The sequence below is a fragment of the Corvus cornix genome, chromosome 5, assembly GCF_000738735.6.
Source record: "Corvus cornix cornix isolate S_Up_H32 chromosome 5, ASM73873v5, whole genome shotgun sequence".
Taxonomy (NCBI): Eukaryota; Metazoa; Chordata; class Aves; order Passeriformes; family Corvidae; genus Corvus; species Corvus cornix.
Window position 1 is genome coordinate 41752049 of NC_046335.1, and position 24013 is coordinate 41776061.

Below are 24013 nucleotides of genomic sequence, written 5' to 3' on the forward strand. Positions count from 1 at the left end.
CCACAAGACATTCAGACTAGTGCTTAAAACCTCATTCTGCCTGCATTTTATGTGTTCACCTTGTGCTAACAGTCAGGGAAGAATCACCATGAAATTGGATCTGACTATTACAGTTACAGCAAAGACAACAATCAAGGAAAATGCCTTCCTTCTGTGAAAAAGCCAGAGAAAGAGGTTTGAACACCTCTCTGCTGTTGACTACTAACTGCATCCATCCTCTCCAGAAAGAAAATACTCATTAGGGCATTAGTGTGAAGATTTACAAATACAGCTTTTAAAAATCAATACTTGCCTGAGTCCCCTGTTTTCTGGAGGCAAGAAATAAGTTGGCAGTTCTTCTGGGTCGGGAATTTTGGGGAAAGATTTCATGCACTCTGATCGCTGAGGCCAAAGAATATGCTGTTTCTCCTAAGGGGGAAAGGAATTATTTTTTATTATTTTCACAACATTTTTAATATTCTAATGAACAAGATAATAAAAAGGATACTAAAGGGATAGTCTGTAGAAAAAAAAAACCCAGAGATCTTTAAAACTATTATTTTTCCATCTTTTTTTTAACATCAAGAGTTTAAATTTCTATCTTTACTCAGCTGTGCTGCTTTACTTGCAGCAGATGTTTACAGAACAATTCTCTCTGTGCTGTAGTAGTTTCAAAGGATGGGAAACCATACAGAGAAACTAGAGAGATGCTTATATGCTGAGGAAATTCAGAATGCTACATTCTCCAGTGCTGCCACACATCACAACTGTAGCCCAAATGCTAAACAAGGAGAGGATTCACTTTCACCCCTCCTCTTTAAAAGGGCAAAGCTCATCCTCTTCACTCACTCTGCTGGATTCCACACTCCACACCGAAACGACAGAATGAGCCACAGGGGAAGACTGCAAGGACTGGCTGTGAACACTTTGGTTTGAATGAAGATCCAAATTTATGGATGTCATACTAGAAGTGGAAGAGTCTTCACCAAACTAGAAACAACAGAAAGACAAAATTTAATAAATGAGATGGTACATTCCTTGTTGAATTTCTCCATGTTATTTCCCCCCACTCCTCTCTTACGTTAAGCCTCATTGATGAACTGAAATGTGGGTAGCAGAAAAAAAAAACAGCCCAGGAATTTAAGCCTCTTGATATACTCAGACCATGCAAGAGTAATATTCATGTTGCAAATAAGTCAACAGTGAAAACACAAGTGCAAATCAAGAAAAAAAATGCTAAAAGGTACCAAGCAAACATTTCTAACAGATGACAAATAAAATCTACTTCTCTAGATTGCACACCTCGAGATCAAGTCAGAATTACTAAGATTCACTGAGAATTATCTCAATAATCTGAATTCATAATTACTCTAATAGGAAAAACAATCAAGAAGACAACAGCAAAATTAAAAATAAATATTCCTATTTCTTAAACTAGTTAAGGGGAAACTTCAGAACATACTCAACATTGCAAAAGAACTGAAACCATAATCCTGCCCTGCAGTTCTAACACAGCAGAGGTGTTGCTTAGGTAGCTGTCATTCTGGATTTTCAGTATTAGTATACACCTTGTTTCCAAAACTTCTTAGTACTCTTGTATCAGATTTTCTTGGCGCAGTCATAGGAAACCAAAGCTTTGGACTAAAATGAAGTTTTTGAATTCAAGTAATTCTCTTTTCTAAGTAAAACAAAGACTTTTAGAGTAAACCCCCTGTACTTCTACAGTTCACAGTCAGTCTCAGTTTGTATTAATAGCAAAACGAACTAGCATTAAAATACTTTACACTCTGGAAAAGAAAGAGACTAAGAGTTTTCTCACTATAATTACCACACCCAAAATGTAGCCCTTTTGTCAACCCTGAAAAAATTGAAACTATTTTGTGAATAAAGCAAATGGGATGTAACTTAGTGCAGTGGTATCAATTCATAGACAAACCTGAACATATTCCACATTTTCAAAAATGTCTCCACGGTGATAACGAACAGGCTGATCCCACTGACAGTGCAAGCTATGCTGCTGGTTGCCCAGTCTGCAAATCTGATGGTTCCCTGCAAAGCACAAAGTATTTTTTTATACTAGAGAAGTGTAGTTTCTGAGGAGACAAAGACAGCACAGAGTCAACCTTCTCCGCCCCCAATTTGGTCAACCCTTTTTATTTACTTCATCAGCCCAGAGGAAACTGCAAAAGACTCAAAAAAAATTCCCTGTTCAAGAACATATTGCAACCTCTTGTTTTAGTAAGCAAAACACAAGAGCCACTCAGGGCCATCTTAATATATGAAGAAGTTATATGCTGACACTTATCTAAATACGTGCAATATTTCATTGCTTTAATGAGCATGAACACTAAAAAGCTGTACCTAATTGAGCTTCTTTTGCCATCTGTGTCTCGTGAATGATGTTCCTCAAGATTTGTTCCTCCTGGATGAGCTTGTACTTGTCTAAAACATCTTGTTGCCTAAGGTAATGGTCATGCTGCTTCTGATATTCCTTTAATTCATTTAATGTTCGCTGAAGTGATCTTAAAAATTAAACAGAAAATACTTACTTTGAATGCTTTCTAGAATATCACCTTTTCCTACACTGTTGCACATTTTCAAATGTTTCTTGGAGTATTCTTATGCTAATTCTATTGCATAATCAGAGAAATACAGAGATTTAAAACCAATTCTTGAAATATAAAAAATTGCTGAAACAGAACTACAGAAATTCGATTGTATGCATTGCCACTGGGATACTTTAGTTACCTATGCTGGGCTTCCAACTTTTGCTCAAGTTTTTGCTGACATAGGACAGCATGTTTCCTTTTTACAGCTTGCTCAAACCCTGGTTTGGCCTGTAGAGCATGATCATAACACAGGACTGAGTGGTTGTACTCTCCAAGCATCTGAAGAATGACCAAGAGAGAGAATTAGCCATTGTGCAGTAATATTTATTAAAAAATACTCAGTTTTTAAAGAAATCATTACCCTAAATTTTAACTTATGGTAACAAGCAGCCTGTAATTTCTGACACTCAGGCCACTACATCTATTAAAGAAAGGCTGCAGAAGAATTTTCCTGGAATTTATTTTAGTTTCCTTTGCTAAAAGACAGACTTTTCAATAAAAGTATCTTGACAGAATCTTAAGCATTACACGTGAGACACACGTGGAGCACAAGACACACTGTAAGAGTAAAGCATTACAAACCAACCCAAAAAGATTAAGTAATATTTAATTTTCTTCAAGTCTTGGAAAATAAAGATTGTATTTACTGCGTATATATTTCCTAAAGTGTAATAGCTGGTAAAGAAGTCACTGTAATCCAGAGCTGCATGAACCACAATAGCTGCATCTGCAGAGAAGTGAGCCCGGTGCAAAATATTTGCCAAATTTACCAGTGCAATGTCTTTATTTTGCCTAAAAGAATAAAAGAAAATAAAATGGAAAAAAATTAAAAACTAACATTAAAGGAAGGTCAGATTGTGTAAGAATCATGCACAAGGATACATTAATTTGTCAGTCACACATTAAAATATATCACTTGCTAGAAAAATGTCTCAACTATTTATACGCCTAGCATAGCACATAGAGACCAAGAACAAGTAACATGGATTACTCCTTAGGATACCATCTTAGAAACCAAAACCTGTTTACTAATTAGGATGACTAGAAAAGCAATCTGAGAAGAAATCCTTCTTAGCAATTCTTACCTTGAAGAAAAATGAAGGGCACGCATAGCACATTCTACTACTTGGTACGGCTCATTCTTTATTCGCCAGTAAAAAGAAGCCATGTTATAGAGTACCCAGGAAGAAGAGTTCTGCAGTAAAGAGAAACACATGAACTGTACTAACTACTAACACATGAACTAAAAGGTTAATCAGGGCTTTAATTACTATAGGATGAAAGACTGAGCACCAAAGTTGGTACTCAGCTGCGCTAAGCCATCCTCTTCTACCAGAAAGCTGTCATTTGGCAACAGTTGTCAATGGTTAGGAACACTGAACTAGCATACTAATGTACTAAAGAAACAGAATTTCTGCATTTCAGGCAGGTAAAAATACAAAATGGGATGAAATGAGAGGTAACAATAGTTTAAGCATCAGCAGCTTAGCTGGAGTCCAGTGAGGGTTCCCAGATTTTGCAGGAAGACATTCAACAAAAACATACACTCTTCAGTACTGTTGTTTCTTCTCTGCTCTTAAAGTACCTGTATTTTTTGTTTAAAATCTCTTATTACCTTGACAAAGCAATGAATGTGGCTTACCAGACAACCTAACTATGTAAGTCCTTAAAGATGAAAACAAGTATCTATTTACTGGCTTTGCTGATGCCTTCTCCTACCTCTACTTGCCTCGCAGAAAATGGTCTTAGTTTGCCTTTTGAAACTCAATTGTAAACCAAAAATACACGTGAAAAACTGCATCTGATTGCTTGTACGAGGTGTATCTAATCTTGTGAGACCTTTCCAGCACTCTTTTTTGTGCATCCAGCAAGATTACAGTTTCATACCTTCATGAGCCCATCATAAATACGGTGACCTATTTCCTCTATACTTCTTCCCAGCCTCCGTGATAAGTATGTGAAGATTGGATCTTCTTTAGGTAACAGGGGTGCAGAAAGATTAACCCTTTCTTGGACACCCTAAAAAAAAAATTGAATACAGGTTATTTGCTAGCACTTAAAAGTAGAGAAATATAAACAAAAGCATGACTCCCAGGAAAATGTATGGCTTGGCTATTTTACAATCTCATCTTCCTTTCAAGATCTCTGGGAATTGATAGAACAATTTCACCTCTGACAGATAATAATATATATTATTACACAGAGGAAAACATTAGGAGCAGCCAAAAGCAGCCTCTCCTTGGGAGTTCTATAGGGGAAATATTCACTTTGGTAGCACTGTGTATCTGGCCGCTACTGATTTCATGAATGACCATGGAAGCACTTAAGTTGTGGTTGTCAGGTTACATGCACACAATGGAAGCATCCCAACACCTCTTCTTTTTCTTCCTTCCCCAAGCACAAACATATTTCTTTCAAAGATACATCGAGACCCAGGAACTGAGCTAAAAAAACTTCACTTAGTGTTTGACTGTAAGAAAATCCTTATTTGTTGATGAAAAGGCTTGCAATAAAATAAATATCAAGATGTAAGCACTTAAGCTGCACCTACATTAGAATATTTGCTCATATAATGCTGTTGACAAAACCAATTTTCCTACCACTCTTCCACTGTAACTTTTCTAAAGCAGCTGAACTTTGTACTAGTAGGGAACAATTACCTCCTCCTCTGGGTTAGGGCCTGGCATTCAGATACCAAACAGACAGTCAGGTATGTTAGGAGCTACCAACAAACCTGCAAACGATTTTCTGATCTTGAATCTTCATGCATTTTAACAACCCTGTTCAGCACTCTCCAAATTTCAACTAAGACAATTCACAAGCTAGTAGTAGTTTCAATGAAAGCTACCAATTTGCTAATGAAACGTGTTATGAAAACAAAAGACTCTATTTTTCTAAAAATGCCCTCTAAAATAAGGCAAAAACACAACAAAAGAGCAACTGTACACCTGATGGAAAAGGTATATGCATGTAATTTAATCAGGGCCCAACTGTAGTTTTAAAATAGTATGAAACATTCTTGAAAGATTACAGTACCTTTCAACCTTGAGTGAGAATTGCCAGTAGGAGTTTTCTATTCCTCTTCCTATTATGGAAAAAGACTTACTTGCATTTGCTCACTTACCCGTAAGTGCTGAAAAGCATGAATACTGTATGGAAGATCTAGAACTTTCGTACAGTCTGGCTGCTGCAGGTCTGGAGGCACCGGGGACTTTGTGTCGATATAGTCTTCAGGGCTGAGGACATAATAACATAACATAGTAGACTGTTGGAGTGAAAGCTCCTCTGGACCCAGGCCCAGAGGGAAGCCAAAGAACAGGGGTTGAATTAAAACCTTTGGATAAGCTGAGATACATGAAGTCACACCAAATTGAAACAAAAATATAGATTTTTAACTTTTAGTGAAATATATACTAAGTGCTTTAAACGTTGAAAAGCTGCAGCAAAAAAATCTTAAACACAGTTCTTACTGCAGCAGTGTTACCTTTTCACAGAATTTCTTTACTTCAGACAAAACATAGATGGAACTATACTGTTCACATTTTTTTAGATAGTATTCACATAAACAATAAGAGCTGCTAGAAACTATATACAAATCTATGTAATACCTATGTAACACTTGTGTAAGGCTTACGACTGTTAGAATTAGACCAGGACAGGTTAAGAAAAGAAAAACTAGAATCGTGTGTTAATTTCCTTGGTCAATTAACAAATATAATCCACACTTCTGTAAGTTTAGAGAAGAAGAAGCAGCTGTTTACTACTTGCTGTTTGCCTGCTGCTGCTGCTTTTACTGCCTTGGCCTTATCATGTAACCCCTTCGAACTCTGACTTCAGAAAGCTAAGAGACCATGAAATAAAGAACTTAGCAGGACAGCAGCCTCCTCTGCTCTTTCACCCTCGTCCGAAAAGGAAGGGCACCCCGTCAAAAACTCAACAGTAGACTACAGATTTAAATACTGCTGAAGTTCGTAAGAGACAGTGTGGTAGCTGATAGAAAGAGTACTCTGATTTAATCATTACAGAAGTCCTCTGTTTGGGCACATTAGACCATTTCTGCTGTCTTCCCAGATTTGAGTTGTATCAGGATGTCATGACTATACGACAAAGTAAATAAATTTGTCTGCTTTAGCATTTGGATAGCTTCCAAAATGTATCAGTGTCAACCTAGTGTATCACTACTATGATTAATGGTCTATCTGCCAGGCAAATGGCAATGCATGCAGACTCTTCAACTGAAACAAACAAACCAATCCCAAATATGGGTGATGAGAAGTCCAAATGAAGGTATATGAGGATAAAATTGATCTTTTCCCACTTCAAGCACTCATGTGATTATGATAAAAAAATAAAATTGCTAAAACGAAACAGTCATTCCTGAAGATGAATTACCAATGAAGCTGAATGTCAAGTACACTGTCTGCTCATCCTTCACTTTCTAAACACAGGGGACAAAATATGACCAGAAAGTTCAACAGATTGGTCATCAATGGAATTTCGTTCAAATTTAAGTCGAGACAGTTTCAACTAAAATAAATATCTAGCTCAAAACACTGAAAGCACACTCAAGCAAATTCAACCCCTTCTACATGATATATTTCACTTTAATTCACATATCTGGTCATATCAGTACAGAGTAACAGTGACAGAACTGGGAACAGAAAGGAAAAGTTTCAGGTCAGGGCTAGCATAGACAGTTCAGAGGAAACAGCATGTGTGTTGTACCCATTCACAACTAGTGACAGATGTTGTTTCAATTTAATTCCACAGTAACACAAAATAAAACAACTGTCATCTAAAAAAAGTCAGTGCTAGTAATCTTTTACTTGTATTTAGAGGTACTGTTCATTTTTTTAAATTCAGTCAAAACCTTAGAACATAAAGCATCTGTTTACCGGATATCTTTGCTCTCTAAGGTGATGTATGTGCCATCATACAGATCTAGGTCCCCCAGGGGCACCTTTGCTTTAATGCAGTCTGGATCTTCTTTATTATGCCTTTGTTCCAGCCCTGTGTCTCTGTCCTCGTTTTCCTCTATATGAATCTTTTGAGCAACTAACTGTTTCTGTAGGAAAAAAAAGGAAACAGAAGCATATATACCAATGAAAGCAAACTCTCTAGTTGCTGGATTCAACAGTCCAACTTTTTCCTTAAAACAAAGTTCATTTGAAAACAATCTAAAAAATTCTCATAAAATTTTGCGGATATTTTCCTATATTTTGTAACATCTGTAGGACATTTTTGGATTTGGATGGCATATAAAATTTCATTAGAGATAATACAACTCAAATGAGCCCTTATATCTACTGTTGTGCCTAAGAAGTGGGCTAGTAACATTCCAGATCCATGGTAGGCCATTTACGAAAAGAAGAAATGGTTGCTAAAAGTACATCATATTTTTCACATTTGGCCCCTTGTTTTTCCACTGTAAGACCTTGTGGAAATAATAAGAGACATTGCAAATGAATCATCATCATCTTAACCACTCAGTGTGCTAAGTACAACTGAACTTTAGTACATGTGAAAAGTACATGAGTACATGTGAAATAAGAAAACCTGCATTTTTAATTAAAGCCATACACATTTGATTACATGCTACTATGAAACAATACAGATATATCCACCAGTAGCAACTTGTGCAAGAACTTACAATAGCTAACTTCTGCTGAAAGTCATTTCTATACCACAAGTTGGACATTAGTAACTTCCACACCCACAACCCATGCCCCAAAAAAGCTTGCAAGTATTATTCAATCCACAGCTAAAATGTCCATTGCCACAAAAAAAGAGTGTACCCTTCTGAGAAAGACTGGCTGAATATAGTCACACAAGGGGCAGTACAGCTTATTTTCCTTTCTCCCATTCACCTAAAGCTATCTCTGGTGCTCATCTAGCTTTCCACTTAGTTAGTTATCCTAATCGGATAAAACCAAAGCTGGCACTAGAAAGGAGTGCATGGCCAGAAGGGCTGTGAGCTGTTTGCTTACCTAACCCCTATTATATTTAAACTTCAGTTTATCAGTTCAAAGTTCATTGAAGCCCTTTTCAAAAGGTCTCAGACCCCCTCTCAACAATAAATGGGCTTGAAGAAAAACAGAGGTGACATCTCCTGTGTTCTTCTGAAACACAGTACAACAGAATCCAGTGACTTTAGGTAAAAATGTTAGTATTTATGACTAATAACAGGGAATGATACAACTGGAGACCAGTTAGGCAGACTTGAGGCAAAAAGTTCTTGAGATCTATAAAATTTTTCATCCCTTCATTGAAGGGGAACTTTAGCAATAATAAGTTATTTTCCCCACCTAAAACTAACAGTATAAGGTCTATGGAAAAAAATCTGTATTTTCAGAAATTAGTTAGAACTTAAATGTTATGCTTTACCTCCAGTTCTTTGAGGTAGTTAACTGTTGTTTCTTGTCTCATTAGTATTACCAAATCATGTGGGTTTCTCAAGTTCATTGGTGAATCCACCTGCAAGACATTTTAACAGTCCATCATGTAAGACATTCTCCTAATTACAGTGATCTTAAAAGGAAGGCAGTTATGTTCATTCAATTACAGTTTGTCTGTTCAGAGGTTTTCTGTCCAGTCCACATTCATAGTACATCCATTATGAAAATCCATACTTCAAACAACACTGTCATTTGGGAATCCAATTCAAACCATGCTTTAATTTTAAACCTATTTTAATTTAATTAGGCACACAAGTTCTAAGCATAAGAGGCAAGTAAATTTCCACAACAAATATTACTAAGAGTACCTACTGCTGAAATATTAGATACCTTACAGTGCAGTCACAAAAACTTATTTTGTTTTATAACTTTAAAATTCGTCCACCACGTCCCTCAAAAGGCATAAAGTAGTTCAGCTCCAACTCCTCTCTGCAACTAATTTAACACACTGGCCTACCATTAACATCTACTGCCTTCAGGATTAATAAGTAAAGGAACAAAATCAAGAGGGAAGCAGGTGGAGACTGAAAACTGTTACAGAAGCCCATGTTACAGCTTCCATAGCTATGCACAGGAGTTCACAGCTCCATGAAGAAGGACATTAGAGGCAAGTCACAGAGCACTTACATAGCAGCCCCTAGCTGGGCTCAGTAAACCATGGCACTTCACCCCATGGCTGAAACCCCAGCCCTGTTCTCATGCCAAATTCTGCTATCTCACTGGGCGGGGGAAAGTCCCTACAGTTGAGGTGGTGGTGTAGCAGCAGCTGAGCTGATGCAAAGGCTCACTTGGAGGCTTGCAGCCCTGTTTCCTCCCACGTCAGTGTGGTAGCAGTACACTGGCTGCACACCAGCTGAGGCGACCACCAGGACCTCTTGGAAGCTAACCCAAACTTAGGAGCTGAACAGAACATAATTCCCACTAGTAAACTAAATTATTTAATAAAGGATTCCATGAGCATGAGAACAGAAACAAAGAAACAGTTATGTGATGACAGGATGAAAAGACAAGGTGACAAGGACAGCAAGATCTCACATTTTTAACATGACTGTTGGACGGTCTACATCAAGGTGTTTTTCCTGGCTCTGCTCAGCTTCCGTTCAAGCTTTCAGGATACAGAACTAGCTGCTGCATGCAGATGTGAGCACTTACCTGTATGTTAGCACTGATACCTCTAAATGGGCTGTCCACCCCCATGACATCTGTGCAAACTTGGTGATAGTACAATTTCATGGAAAAGTCTGCCATATATACACGTGCAGGGGAATCTCCTGAGCTCCAGCTCTTCCTTTTTTGTCACCTTTCCAGACAGCTTGGACACATTTCTGTGACACTGTCTCACTGCAGAGAAATGCATCTCCAGTGTATTTTCTGGTCATCCCTGATGTGTCCTGTCAACAGATTAAGCCTTGGGCCATATTCTCTTGGCTGTGAGTCAGATAACAAGCTCAAATCTACCTTCTTTGGACTACTGACTGTTAAGTCTACATTTGTTGTAAGATTCTTGACTGAGTAAGGACCTTGTCCTCTGAGATATAAACACTTGTTCCTTTTGCTAAACCCTAAGCATGGTTTTGGCTAAATTTGGCTAAGTATTCCTTTCCAAAACAAAAGCAGCAGTGCTTCTTTTAGTGTGGAGACATTTTGATGGGTGGCTACCTGTACAGTCCAAACAGTTTCTCCCTTAGCAAATTAATTCTCTTTTATTGACAGACGAATAGAAACTAATGGGTGCTACTGACATTAGTCCATTTTTACACTGTGAATTGGGAGCTTATGGATTCAACTGTTGCAAATAAAGAATGAACAAGTATCCACCACAATGCAGACAAGCACAAAAAAATACCACTTAAAAAAAATCTAATGATTTTGTTAGTTGTAGCATTAAAGTGCACAGCATTTTATTTATAGTCGTATTTCCTATTTCTTCCTATGGGCCCCTCACTTTGAATTGGTTGCACACAAAGCCAGAGATATGCACAGAATGCAGCAGTTGTTTATGGCTCATTTGCTAGAGAAACTACTGTGGTATGTGCAAATGAATGAGAGATGAATTTGCAAAGTAAATAAGAGAAAGTTTCACTGTGGTTAAGCACTTCATCACCCCTTCCAAAATAGCACTGTTGATCTGACATCTAAAGGCTGCTTGCATGATACTACACAGTCACTGAGGGCAAAGTCAACCATCAGCTCCACTTTCAGTGGCAAACAGCATCTGGGCAGCGATTTTTTGCAGTAAATTTTGCAGGCATCACCAATTAGAAAACCTTATTCTGAAAGATGAAGGATCTTGGCTTATCATTCATTCAGTAACAGAATGATATTCAGGGTTGGCTTCTGTTTTTAACTTTTGGTAAGACAGTCACATGAGAGTTAGGTCTGAATTTAGTATTTGAGAATTTGGAGTGGTATGTTACCAAACCATTGTGCATGAGTTGACAGAAAGGCAACGCACTAAGTATGATGCAGTCCCATCAACTATTATCTGGCAGCAGAAATCAAAGTGGCAACAGCAATCAAACAGCAGTATCACTGCATTAATTCACAGTTATGTTGATCCACCAGGAAATCATCCCAGCTAAGGATATTTTTCTTTAGTCTTCAGATTTTCACTTCCACATCTGCCTCACCTTGTCACAAACAAATAAGTACGTTTTAATAACAGCAGAATCCTTCAGCCTAGTGGAATGTTAACCTTACCAGTGTGTAAATACAAAGCTCCTTACACAGAACTTTAGTAGTTGTATTGGGTTTGCATGGCAAGGGGTGACTTCTGTGACAAGCTGCGAGAAGTTTCCCCTACGTCCAACAGAGGCGATTCCAGCCAGATCCAAGATGGACTCACTGCTGGTCAAGGCTGAGCTCATCAGTGACTGTGGTAGTGCTGCAGTAATAACACACTTAAGAAGGGAAAAGAAGTTACTGGAGCCAGAAAAGAGAGAATTGAGAATATGCAAGAGAAACAGCTCTGTAGATACCAAGGTCAGTGGAGAAGGAGCTCCAGGTGTCAGAGCAGAGATGTCCCTGCAGCCTGCTGTGAATAGCACGATGAGGCAGGCTGTCCCCTGCAGCCCATCAGAGAGCAGAGATCCACGTGCAGCCTAGGGAGGACCTCACTCACACCAGAGCAGGAGGATACCCAAAGGAGGTTGTGAACCTGCAAAAGCCCACGCTGGAGCAGGATTTTTGCAGGACCTGTGGCTCTCCAGGTGACCCACACTGGAGCAGCCTGTTCCTGAAGGATGGCATCTTGTGCGAGGGACTCCAAGCTGGAGCAGTTTGTAACAACCCATGGGAAGGAACCACACTAGAGAAGTTTTTGGAGGATTGTCTCCTGTAGAAGGGACATGACTCTGGAGCAAGGGAAGGAGTTCTTCCTTGGAGGAAGCTGTGGTAAAACCACTGTGTGATGAACTGACCACAGCCCCCATTCCCCATCCTCCTGTACCACCTGGGGGGAGGTCGTAGGGAATCAGGAATAAAGTTACGTCCAGGAAGAAAAGGATGGGTTGGGAGGAAGGTATTTTAAAGATTCACTTGTATTTCTCACTACCCTATTCTGATTTAATTTGTAATAAATAAACTAATTTCCTCAAGTCGAGCCTGTTCTGCCTGTGGTGGTAACTGGTGAGTGATCTCTTCCTGTCCTTACCCAAACTCTTGAGCTTTCTCTTATATTTCTCTCCCCAAGCAGCTGAGGAGAGGAGTGATAAAGCAGCTTTGGTGGACACCTGGTAAGCCCTTCATTACCCCCTTTTCTGTAGTGACAGACAGATGGCTTTCGAACTGAAACGTATTCATCTCAGATCCAGTCAGCAATACTGTCAAGACTTACAGTTCATTATCCAGCTTTTTAAAACATCCCTCCCTAGATCAAACACATTTTCTTCACAGTGCCAGCCATTTCTACAGCTGGAAAAAGACAAGGCTGATGTACCCAGTTGTGAAGAGCACCAGTACTGTGTTTGCCACTGAGGGCAGTAATGACACCTCATGAAGAATACAGTGACTCAGCTGCAAACAAAAGTTTGCATCTGCATAACCTGCACTGCACAGATATGAGCAGCAGCAGTGGTAAAGATAAGTGGGAAGCAGGATGTGCTGAAATCAGGAAGACACACTTGAAGCCCTGCAGGGCTTGCCACATGGATGCTCACACTTCCCTCGTGCTGCTCGTGTTCAAGTTCCACCTAGCATCTTCCTGCTTTCCTGTGCAGCCACATCCCCAAATGAGGAAAATTATGCCCTGAATAAAAACCTAAAATATACCAGAACTTTCTTGTGAGCTGCTCCTTATTAAAATTCAAAGAGATGGTAAAATACCCCAAAGATTTGGAAAAGCCCTCAGAGCTTCACTCCCCTGTCAAATAATTCTTTAGTCAGAAATACAGTCCAAATGAAAGATATATGACGGAAACCCAGAGACTGCTCTGGATTACGCCCCTTCCTTCCCACAACAAGACTCTAGGCAGATTTCAGAGGATACTGGTTTCACTCAGTCTCATGTTATGCTTGTGGTCTTACAAACACTTGCTGCCTTCACCCCTTCACTCAAAGTCTGTTGTGCCTCATCACCTGATTTAGGAGTCAGATGAGTGAAATATACACAGATATTTTGACTTAGATAACCTTTTCCAAAATGTAAGCAACTTTCCACAAGGCTCCTCTGGGATGAAACAGAACAGAGGTCAACCTACAGAGTAAACACAGCCTCATGGTGCGGAAAGTAGAGACTCCTGCACCAGAACAGATGCTTTGTCCAACTTACTCATTTTTACACTCAAAGTGTTTGGCTGATGGCAAAGCACCACATTCATTTACTCTTCCTCCAAAGTGCTGAAACTGGGACATTCAAGATGAAGCGCTTGAAATGCAAGAATTTGACTTCAATTCCAACACAGTAAACAGGGAAAAAAGAGTAGTGCTGAAAAGCTTTCTTTGAACATTTGACAGCTACTGTAGTTACACTGCAGAAAGCCTGCCAGTAAAACACTTTTAAAATAAGTGTTCTCTGTTCAACTTTGCCCAAAGGTGAAAGTTTCTTTATAAAGCACAGTTCAAATTTATTCACTGTCACAAAGTACACCAAGAACCTGATTCAGCAAGAAACACAGAGAATTTGTGTAACTAAAAAAGACATTGAGTTGAATCAAACCCTGAAGTTTGAGAGTCTCCTATGTTACCTGCATATATCAAAGTCTCTCAGCAATCAGACTTGGAAGTTTTGCCAAACCTTCCAGTGTATTTTTCCCAACAATCCAGTTACACTGCACCAGGAAGTAAATTTTTTAAATGAGGGTTGATGAATGCCTCAGTCAACTATTTTTAAATAAGGCTTTCTTTAAAGTACTGGGGACACCCCACTGTTAACTGAGGCACAGGCACATCAAAATTGGAGCAGCTGCTAGTGCCTCTGCACATCCTAGAAGCATTATACTACATGCAGAAGGCAGATTATTAGAGAAAGAAGCTGGAAAACATGCTGTCTCAAATGACGGCATACAGAAAAATGGGCTCTCCATATTTGTTTTATAGGCAGTGGATGTTTTGTCACTGTACAAAATAAAGGCAATTCCCCCTCCAACAGGCTGGAACCTCTTGCAGTCTTGAGGGGGAGCCAAGGATCTGAAAACTGGTGCTTGTCTTTTTGTATATTCTCGCTGTTTTGAAATACTTTACACTCCAACATGACACTACATGGCATTTCTGAGGAAGCTGCAAAAAAATCTGCACAGGTTTCAGTGCAAGACAAGCTACAAAACTGAAAAATAAATTCTTTGACTCATCCAAATGATGAGTAGGCAGCGTCAGAAGATACTTGTTTCAAGCGATGTCACTGAAAAATTCAGGCAGAAAAATGATGTTGAAATGAGGTTTTTTTAAGTATTGAGCCATTTAAAAGCTTACTACTGCAGAACCTGCTGTTAGCAAACAGCACTAGATATTTTGCTATTATTACTACTAGCTGTGCTACAGTGAAAACAAATTTTAAACACTTGTAGCACTTCAGAAATAAAACCCAACAAAGTTGCAGTATTACTGAATAGCTATGCTCAACAGAGATCACACGAGTTATGAATATTGTAGATAACAGATCTAAATACATCAAAGGAAAACAAGACTTTACTTGGAACACCATGTGTCCAGTGTGTTGCTGGTCATACTTAAGGGTATAAATTTCCAACCTGTATATTCTAGGTAAGGTTTATATTCTTCAGTAGCCATACTCTCAGTTGAATCAAAACAAGAGATGGAGAGATCATTCAGATATACACCTGTAATGAACAAGTACTTTCTTCATAAAGGCAGACTGGTTCTTGATGTCTGCTCATTGCCAAATCCTAAAAATTTCAAGTGTTCTAATATTGAAAATGCAGACAGGAAGACTAATAACTAGACTTACAAGATATCTAAAAAAGATTAACCCTGAGCAGTAATTTCTTCAGCAAATGAACAACAGAAAACCCCTTATTTTTTTTCTGTTAAACTTTGAGGGAAATTACTTTATCCAGTGGTGTATTTTAAAAACAGGCATGAAATAACAGCGTGTTTCAGAGCCTTGCTGACTTTGCTCTTTTGGGCTTTGGTGGGGTCTTCATGCAAGGGTGTGCTTGAGCCACTTCCAAGGCTACCCTTCAGCTGTGAAGCTCAAAGGGAAGGCAGGGAAGGCATTCCAGGCACCAAGCATAGCTTTCACCACAGAATAACCAGTTTTGAACAGTTGATTTGTATCATCTTTTCAGGTTGTCCAACCCTTATTTGAAAGGTGACAGAAACAGGATGAGAGGCCAGGAAATCGAAGTGTGAGGATCCTAAGAGAAATGGGACCTGGGAACACACTGTGTCCAGAAGACAAAGGCTGTATGAAAACACCAGGAACTGAGGAATGAGCAGGACATGCCTACACGTGGTCTGAGCATTCTGGACTTACATTCTGAACCACCTCAGCGTGTATTACCATGCTCAGCTAAATCCAGACACCTTTGCACTAAAACTTTTCTGTCAGCAGTCAAAACCTGGCATAAGATTACCTGCTGGACTGTGGCAGGTGTGAGGGCATGGCCACCCACAGCTGCATCTCAGCAGCCCTTTGAATCTGCCTCTTAGCTCCTTCACCTCAGATGCAAATCTCTGACTGCTGAGTTGAGAACAGTGGAAGTTACTTCTCCACCACTGCTCCACTGAATGAAACATTTGCATTTCTGATGCCACATACAGGCTACCACAAGGTCGATTTTTATCAATTCGGATACAGTCATGATGTTCACAGAGACACAGAAATACACAGGCTGTGCTCCCCTGGGAGCAGGCAGTGCTGGTGAAGTGCAATTCTAAATCCCCACCTGTGACGAGGATGTTAAAGCAACTCAGCACTCACTATACAAAACGTTCAGATTCAAAAATTTCTTGTACACTTATGTAAAGGCAGAAAATTTAGACTTTTTTTTTAAAACTATGATTTTTCATACCACATGAACGCCTATGGTCCTCTGGTGATCAAGAGAGAAGTTCTAAACCAGAGTAAGTTCTCCTTTTCTTGAGGAAAAGCTGACCTCTGCCTTAGAACCACCCTGCTTCAGCTCATCACCGTAGGGTTGGATAACATCTAATGAACTACAGAACACTCAAACCAACCAATCCAGGCGTCTTTGCACACCCTCATAAAGAGGCACTGACAACTGTTTTGGGGAAGGCATGCTACCACCTTACACACTTCAGTAAAAATGAACAATTTTTTTTGTGTGGTTTTTTTTTGTTTCCTTGGGGTTTTTTTTGTTCTGTTTTGTTTAGCACACAATAGACTTGGAAGGATAAGAAATTCAGTCAAGAAAGGGTTCATACAACCAAGCAAACTAATCTTTAGAGTAAGAGCAATGCAAACATCCACCTGCCATTTTCAAGACAGGACTGAGTGATTGCTTAATGTATCACAGAAGATGCTTTTGCAAGCAGCAAATAGTTTTTTATTTGGCTGCATTAGAATCTCAGCTTTCCTTGGGTTTGGATGGCTGCCTTTCCTGTATTCTTGAGCGTATGGACCACTGCTCTCATCTCAACCTGTCACCATAAAATGTGCACTCAGGTGACAGAGTAATGCATTAACTAACTCTAAAGCCATCCATGAATCAACTTGCCTTGCTGCTGCTTGAGGTACACTCACACCTCAAATCTGCAACCAAATGAACAACTGGCAGGTACTGTCTCCCCTCTCGACTGCACTAAGCCAGAATTAAGCACACCTCAGCACTGCAGGAAATTCAGATGTCACATTCATTGAGCAGCTGGTTGTCTTAGTCCCAAACAAGCTAGCCAGCATTGCTCTCCCACTCTCCAGATCATCTTTCATGAACTTCAAAACACATGACAACACATTAAAACCAAAGTAACTTTTTGCCAACTCAGATTCCTTGCCAGAGGCTCTTTGCTCCTGACAACAGTTTCCCAATCCTGCTTTGGACCATCTGCTTGGAAAGTTTTTGTGCTTCTTTAGGCTTACTTACTCTGACTTAACTTTTTCAGTGTTTATAGCAGTCCACATAAAGGCAGTCCTTTGAGTCCCCACCAGCTTGCTCAGCTTTAATCACCTCCATCACGGGATCTCTAGAAACACCCTACCTCAGCTCTGGTATGTCAGGTCTCTGAGCCATGGTAGCAGTTGCTCCCCACCATTAAAGCCATGAATGACTACTGAGACTGTATCCTGCATTGCACTTAATCTGACAATTGTCTGTCCTCTCTTTATGCCAAGTTTCTCTCTTCTCTAGAAGTACACCAGTATTTCTGTAGAGTAACTAGCTTCCCCACTGGCAGACAAGCACTGTCTAAAATCAGTTATATATTAGCCTGAACTTTATACTGTGAATTGTGAAATGAAAAGGCTTATAAACATGTGCACTGAGCAGATATAATCTCATTAAAGAGAGACAATTACTCAGTCCCTGGCCTTGCAAGAGCACGCATTTAAAGGCAGACTGAGACTAAAAGAAGAACATGAACTGATCCAGAGAACAATGTCTTTGATCTGAAAACCAGCTACTAGAGCAACAGATACAGCTTGATGGCTTTTTTCTTGATGGCTGAGACTTTGAAGTATTATATGCCCTGCTAGTAATTTGTTTTGTCATTTAGAAATGCTCACTAGAAACTTGAACAACAGTGCCTACTTGGCAAGTACTCCTGTTTACCAGATGAGATCTTGCTGATACACGGAAAATTGTTCAGACTGTGTTAATTTTGCCACTGCTGCCAGGGTGTTGCACCACTAGGAACTCAAGTCCGAGCCAGGGTATACCTGTGGTCTTATGTCACAGAAAAGTCAACCTCACTTGAATGTAGTCTCCTATTAAATACTTACACCCTTGCTGCACTGTAAGGAGAAACAGCTAAGAGAGATTTTAGGTCAATAACATAAAATAATCTCACCTTTCTTCCCTCAAACACACTCCAGCAACTATATTTTGTATTTAGGTCAGGACCTGTGACTCCTGCTGTCAGCTCCTCATCCACAGTGTACTTTGGTAACAAGGAAAACAAAGCTCACAGTAACAAACTCAAAGCTACAAGAACTCAGCTGTCACCAGTGCTCATCTGCATATCCACAGATAGTGGCTCATTTAGCAGTGGGAATGTCTGGGTCTTACTGTCAATAAGTTTTGCCTACATCTTAATTATACAGGCTTCATTCAGATAAACTGAGGTAGTCCAAGTGAAGACCAAGCCTGTACCTCTCTAAAAAGCTGGTAATCTTTGAAGACGTGTTTCAGAGGTTAAGAATGCTAATATTTCCAAAATTAAATAATACAAATGCTAATTAATATCACCACTCTTTGCCACCAGCAGCCACTTCCAGTCAGAGACTGCTGTGCTGGAAGCTTTGCAACAAGCAGTGCAAGGTCCAGCAATGGCTGACCACCAGCAACATCCCTCAGGGATCAATACCAATTGTTACTAACATGGCTCCTTAGTACTGACAGCGATAAAAAAGAACCACAAGCTTGGTGTCCTCTGCAAATGTGGGGTGGGGTGGCCATTGCAGGGCTGCAGCAAGGCAAGGTGATGGAGAATTGGGCAGACAGGGACCTATCTCGTCAAGTCAACAACAGCAACCACAAGCCCATAGGATGAAAGAGCCCCATGCAGCAGCAAAGGCAGGGACTGAATGAAAAACAACTTCCAGAAATAGTGTTTGGGCTCTGGTGGGGAGAAAGTTGGTGGTGAGGCAGCAGTGTGCCCTTGCAGCTGAGGCAGCCAGCTGCACCCTAGGCTGCAGCAGCAAGGCTGGAGCCAACCCGGCAAGGGGCTTGATCATGCCCCTCCACCAGGCACCCATGTGAAGGCACCTGCTTCAGGTTTCTGTCCTCACTTTGAGGGCCAGCAAAGTCCATTTGAGGTGGTGAGGGCCCTGGAGCACATAATATGCAGAGGTTCCCATTGCCAATGAATCACAGAGTATCTCAAGTTGGAATGGACCCATGAGTTCTCATGATATGTAACAACTTAATGAAGAATATTCTGAAAAATTAAAGCAAAGGGATGCTCTGCAGGGAAGTTTGAGGCTTTTGTCCTGGTAATAAGTTCTCGGTCTTAAGAGGAGGAGAGCTTAAATATTGTGGTTCTACCAATGAACTGATAAATCACTCGTAAATCCTCCAAGTGCTGCCCAGGTGCTGCTTGAACTCTGACACGTTTGGTGCTGTGATCACTTCACTGGGGAGCCTGTTCCAGTGACTGACCACCCTCTCTGTGAAGAACCTTTTCCTAATGTCCAGTCTGAACTTTCCCTGGCACAGCTTCATTCCATTTCCTCATGTCCTCTCACTAGTCACCAGAGAGAGGAGATCAGCACCTGCCCTGCCACTGCTTCACTTGAGGAAGTTGTAGGCTTGGATGAGGTCGCCTCAGAACTAAGCTGAATGAGCTGAGTGACCTCAGCTGCTTCTCGTAAGTCTTACCCTTGAGAGCTTCCATCCTCTTGGCTGGTCTCCTCTGGGAGGGCACACAGTCTAACAGTTCCATGCCCTTGTCCTGAGGCACCCAAAACTGCACGTAGTACTCAAGGTGTGACTGCACCAGTGCAGTGCAGAGCGGGACAACAACAATTCCAGCCTGTTGCTGGACAGGTGAAGATTGTCTGTTACTTTTGCTGTTAACTACTGAACCACTACTACATTCTGGCACTTAAAACAACATTGAAGTTCACAAAAGAACTTGTCCCCTGATTCCCCAAAACACAAGTAAATGGAAAAAATGAAACTCAGAGGTGCCATGCAGAGTTGGCAATGGCAATAACCACAAATTTAAGTATCATTTTCATGAGAGCCAGGGAGATGACAGTAACAGACACCAAAATGCATCTAATTACAAAAAACTCACTGGACAATTCGCAGCACTATGTTCCAGGTACTGATGAATCTAGCTCCTCAAGTTCCAAGTAATAACATATTTATAACTGGAATTTCCTTGCTGGAAATGGGTGAATTAACTTAGACCATGCAAATAAGAGAAGTTATTCCACAGATACTGTTTTATCACCTCACCTACAGGCTTTGAGAACTTGACAGAGGGAACATGGGAATGCCCCTGCTTACAAAGCATTTGGAACGGTAATAGAAAAGCCTACTGCACAGCAATGGTACAGTGGAAGCTTCTACCTGCACCATCAGTTAGCTGACATCATGAAATGCCATTCCTTAAAATCAGTAATGAATTTAGCTAATAAGATTTTCAAGCCATCTTATCTAATTGGATTTTTCCAAGTCACAGCTGGTTTCCATGCAATAATCAAAATCAACACCTCACCCAAATTTTAAAATATACAATCAGTATACACACACAGATGCTTCCAGACCACTGTCATATACTTGCACCACTTCCCCATTACGTTAAGCAGGGAAAGGAGATGAGATAGCACTGGAAGTGTTGTCATTCAATAATTTATTATTAATGAGGGCGTTAGAGTGCCTGGATCCACCCAGACAGCCAAAGTGCCCGAGAACCATAAAGACAGCAGGAGTTTCCTGCAGACAAAAGTCTGTTCCGCCTGTCTAAGGACCTCAATGCATTTTGACAGGAAAACCCAACTAAAAATCCTCACAAATGGAAGATGATGATGGACATTCATGTCTCCACTCTTGTGTACAGAGGGAAGGCCACATTGTTTGCTACACTGATCCACTCTTCCACTCCAGAGGGAAACGATCAGATCTGACACTAAAGTGAATTTCTAGTGCTGCTTGCACTAGCTTCACTAGCTAGTGAAGCTCTAGTGCTTTACAACAAAGAGGAAGGCAAGCAACTAAGAAAAAGCCTAAACATGAAATATGGATCGACTCTTTCAAGCGGCTTAGTGAACGTGAGGCACAGCCCACTATCAAAGTAAGACATTTTGACTAAACCCACGAGATTACTGCCGCACAGGGCGTGCGTGTGATCCTGCACCGAGCACACACGCCACCGTTTCTCTTTCCTACTTCCAGCAGGAAGGAAAAGCGGCCGGGTCGGGTGCGGCTGGATGTGAAAAATCGCAAACTCACTGACAACTCGTCCCCCCGGCGAGGAGCCCGGGGGTGCCCGGGGCCGGCGGCGCGGGAGGTCACGGCAGCGGCCCGGGGTCGCGGTGCCGCTGCTTTCGCCACCAAAACGGGATCCGGCCTCGTGCCGGAGGTTCCCCGGGGGGGCCCCTAGGCAGGGAACCGCCGCTGCTCCGAAAACGGTTCCAGCCGAAATCCATCCTCAGATTACCCCGGCCCACCGACCGCCCCTCCCCGTTGCCTCGCCCCGGGGCTCCAGCGGATTCAAGCCACGTCTCACGACCGACGCCAGCTCGCCGCGGGAGACCCCCGTGTGCCGGGGCCGCGGGAGCAACCGGCACCGCCGCCCGGCTGCGGGAATGGGCAGGGCTTCGCACCGGGCCGAGGAGCCCCGTGCCCCGCGCCGCACAGCTCGGGGCACACCGGGGCTACGGGTGAGCGGCGGCGCGGACAGGGGCTCTCCGTGCCCCCGCAGCCGGGTGGGCAGCGCCCCAAGTCCCCCTGGCCGCTCACCTGCTGCTGGATCTTCCCGTCCTCGGTGACCACCCAGTGGGTGGTAGCAGCGGCGGGCCGCGTCCCCGAGGCCAGCAGCGAGCACAGGCCCAGAGCCCAGCCGGACAAGACCCATGCCCGCCCCAGTCCGGCCCGCCCGGACGCTCCAGCCGCCGCCATCTTCCCCAATCCCGGCCTGCTCGCACCCCCCGGAAGCGGAACGGCCGCCACCGCCATTTTGGGAGCGGGCGGCGCCGCGCGCTCGGGCCGGTACGGCCGCTCCGGGCGGCGGGGCGGGGCGGGGGCGGGCCTGGGTCGGTGCCTGAGGCGGTGCCGGGAGCCCCGGCTGGAGCGCTCTCAGTCCCGTAGCAGCCCCGGGCCGAGGGGCCGCACAGCAGCAGGGGTGCGGGCCTGGAGCACCGTTACAGCACCGGCACAGACTGCCCCGCGCGGGGAGCCGGATCCGGCCATCGGCGCCTTCCCGCACCTGTGGCGGCCGCCGGTAACGGCGGAGCCGCCGCCCCGAGCACAAAACCGGCGTTAAATGCCACCAAGCGCCGTGTGGCGACACGCTGAACGCTTCGGTATAAGAGGTAATTTTTGTCTAGGGCATACTAGAACATTTGCCACGACAGCTCGAGAGAATGACTTTGCACCCGGCGCAAACCAAGCCGTACCTGCAGCCATGCATACAGTTAATGCCAGCCCTCCCAGGAGCTGGGCGAAGAGGGCTCCGAAGGACACATCGCGCCTTTTGCCTTCTAATGCTCTTCAGTTACACAGCAAAACCTGAACTTTCTCTTTCCTGTTCTAGTTAACAGTAAATACCAACCCAGCAGCGAGAGCCTGTTTCCCCAGTCCCGAGAGAAATCTAAAAACTGCCACGTTTAAATTTTGTTCTGTTCGCTCTTTCTGCAGTCCTGCTTCTTCGGAACACCAGACTTCCCAGAGCCTATTTAACAGCAACATTCGCCCGCAACTCAAACTCATTAAGTAGAAACAAGTGTACAAATGATGTGTCAGTGGTTCAAGGGATTTGGTTTCTATCAGCCTAGAGAAAATACCCGCACAAGTATGATAGTGCCTTACTTACTTACAGAGTTTTCAAATCAGGCATATTACAGATTCCACAAAAAAACCCAGGCTGCCCTTCCAAGTAGCTCTTGCTCTAACGTAAGTGTCAGGAAAACCCACAAACGCCAGAGGTTTATGTCCGAGACAGAGGAGTCCTGCAGCTTTATTCGAACAAAGGGAGAGTCCACCCGCGGGCTTTTCTCTTTGGAGGTTTGGGAGGGCGCAGCCTCCTTTTATCCCAAACTCCCGGCCGCATGTTGCCCTCTTCCTTTCCCCACTGGCTGAGGTACTAGGAAGGTACAGCCTTCCCGAACCGCCTACCCCCATATTCCCCCCTTGAATCTACTATTTTACCCCAAAGCTCAGAAGTTCAGGCTTGGGCCGACCCGTGTGTTTCAGGAGCCAAGCTGTCTGGGCTCTGCAACAAACCAGCTACCCAGAGTTAGTAGAGACATTAAGACCCATTTCAAAGACCTTAACACCCACACCTTCTCCCATCAAATTGTTTGTAAACACACGAGCTTTCCTCTCATAAGGTACTAACAAGCTGTATCACACTGTCAACATCGAGGAGGTTGAGTAAGACAATGACTGACTCCTTTTCACTGAAGTCCCAAGTAAGATGTGAAACATGCAGCTTTTGCTGAATATTTAAATTCCCCCTCAAAATTCTGCATTTTAAATGACTGCACTTGAATTACTTAAACTTGAAATAATAAGACTGCATTAACTATGACCCATTACTTAGTGGCAAACAGCTTTCTGTATCTACAGCAATCTAAAGAGTAAGTCAACTACAACAAAAAGGTACCACAGAACCTCTTTTACTAAGGTGACACAATGCTGCAGAGAAACTGTGAAACAATGAGCCAAA

At 42.2% G+C, this 24013-nt stretch overlaps 1 protein-coding gene across 1 annotated transcript in view; it reads right to left on the bottom strand.

Annotated features, from left to right (window-relative positions):
• The window catches only part of TTC17 (tetratricopeptide repeat domain 17), a 56597-nt gene extending 34293 nt beyond the window's left edge, over nt 1–22304 (bottom strand). Inside the window, exons 1-12 of the mRNA XM_039552462.1 lie at nt 22087–22304; nt 8973–9062; nt 7484–7653; nt 5713–5824; nt 4476–4607; nt 3674–3783; nt 3236–3380; nt 2728–2867; nt 2341–2501; nt 1916–2028; nt 829–969; nt 293–408 (exon numbers count right to left, since the gene is read on the bottom strand). Of these exons, the coding sequence (XP_039408396.1) occupies nt 293–408; nt 829–969; nt 1916–2028; nt 2341–2501; nt 2728–2867; nt 3236–3380; nt 3674–3783; nt 4476–4607; nt 5713–5824; nt 7484–7653; nt 8973–9062; nt 22087–22302 (1646 nt within the window). The 5' untranslated portion in view covers nt 22303–22304. The remainder of the gene's footprint in view (nt 1–292; nt 409–828; nt 970–1915; nt 2029–2340; nt 2502–2727; nt 2868–3235; nt 3381–3673; nt 3784–4475; nt 4608–5712; nt 5825–7483; nt 7654–8972; nt 9063–22086) is intronic.
• Between the last annotated feature and the right edge of the window lie 1709 nt (nt 22305–24013).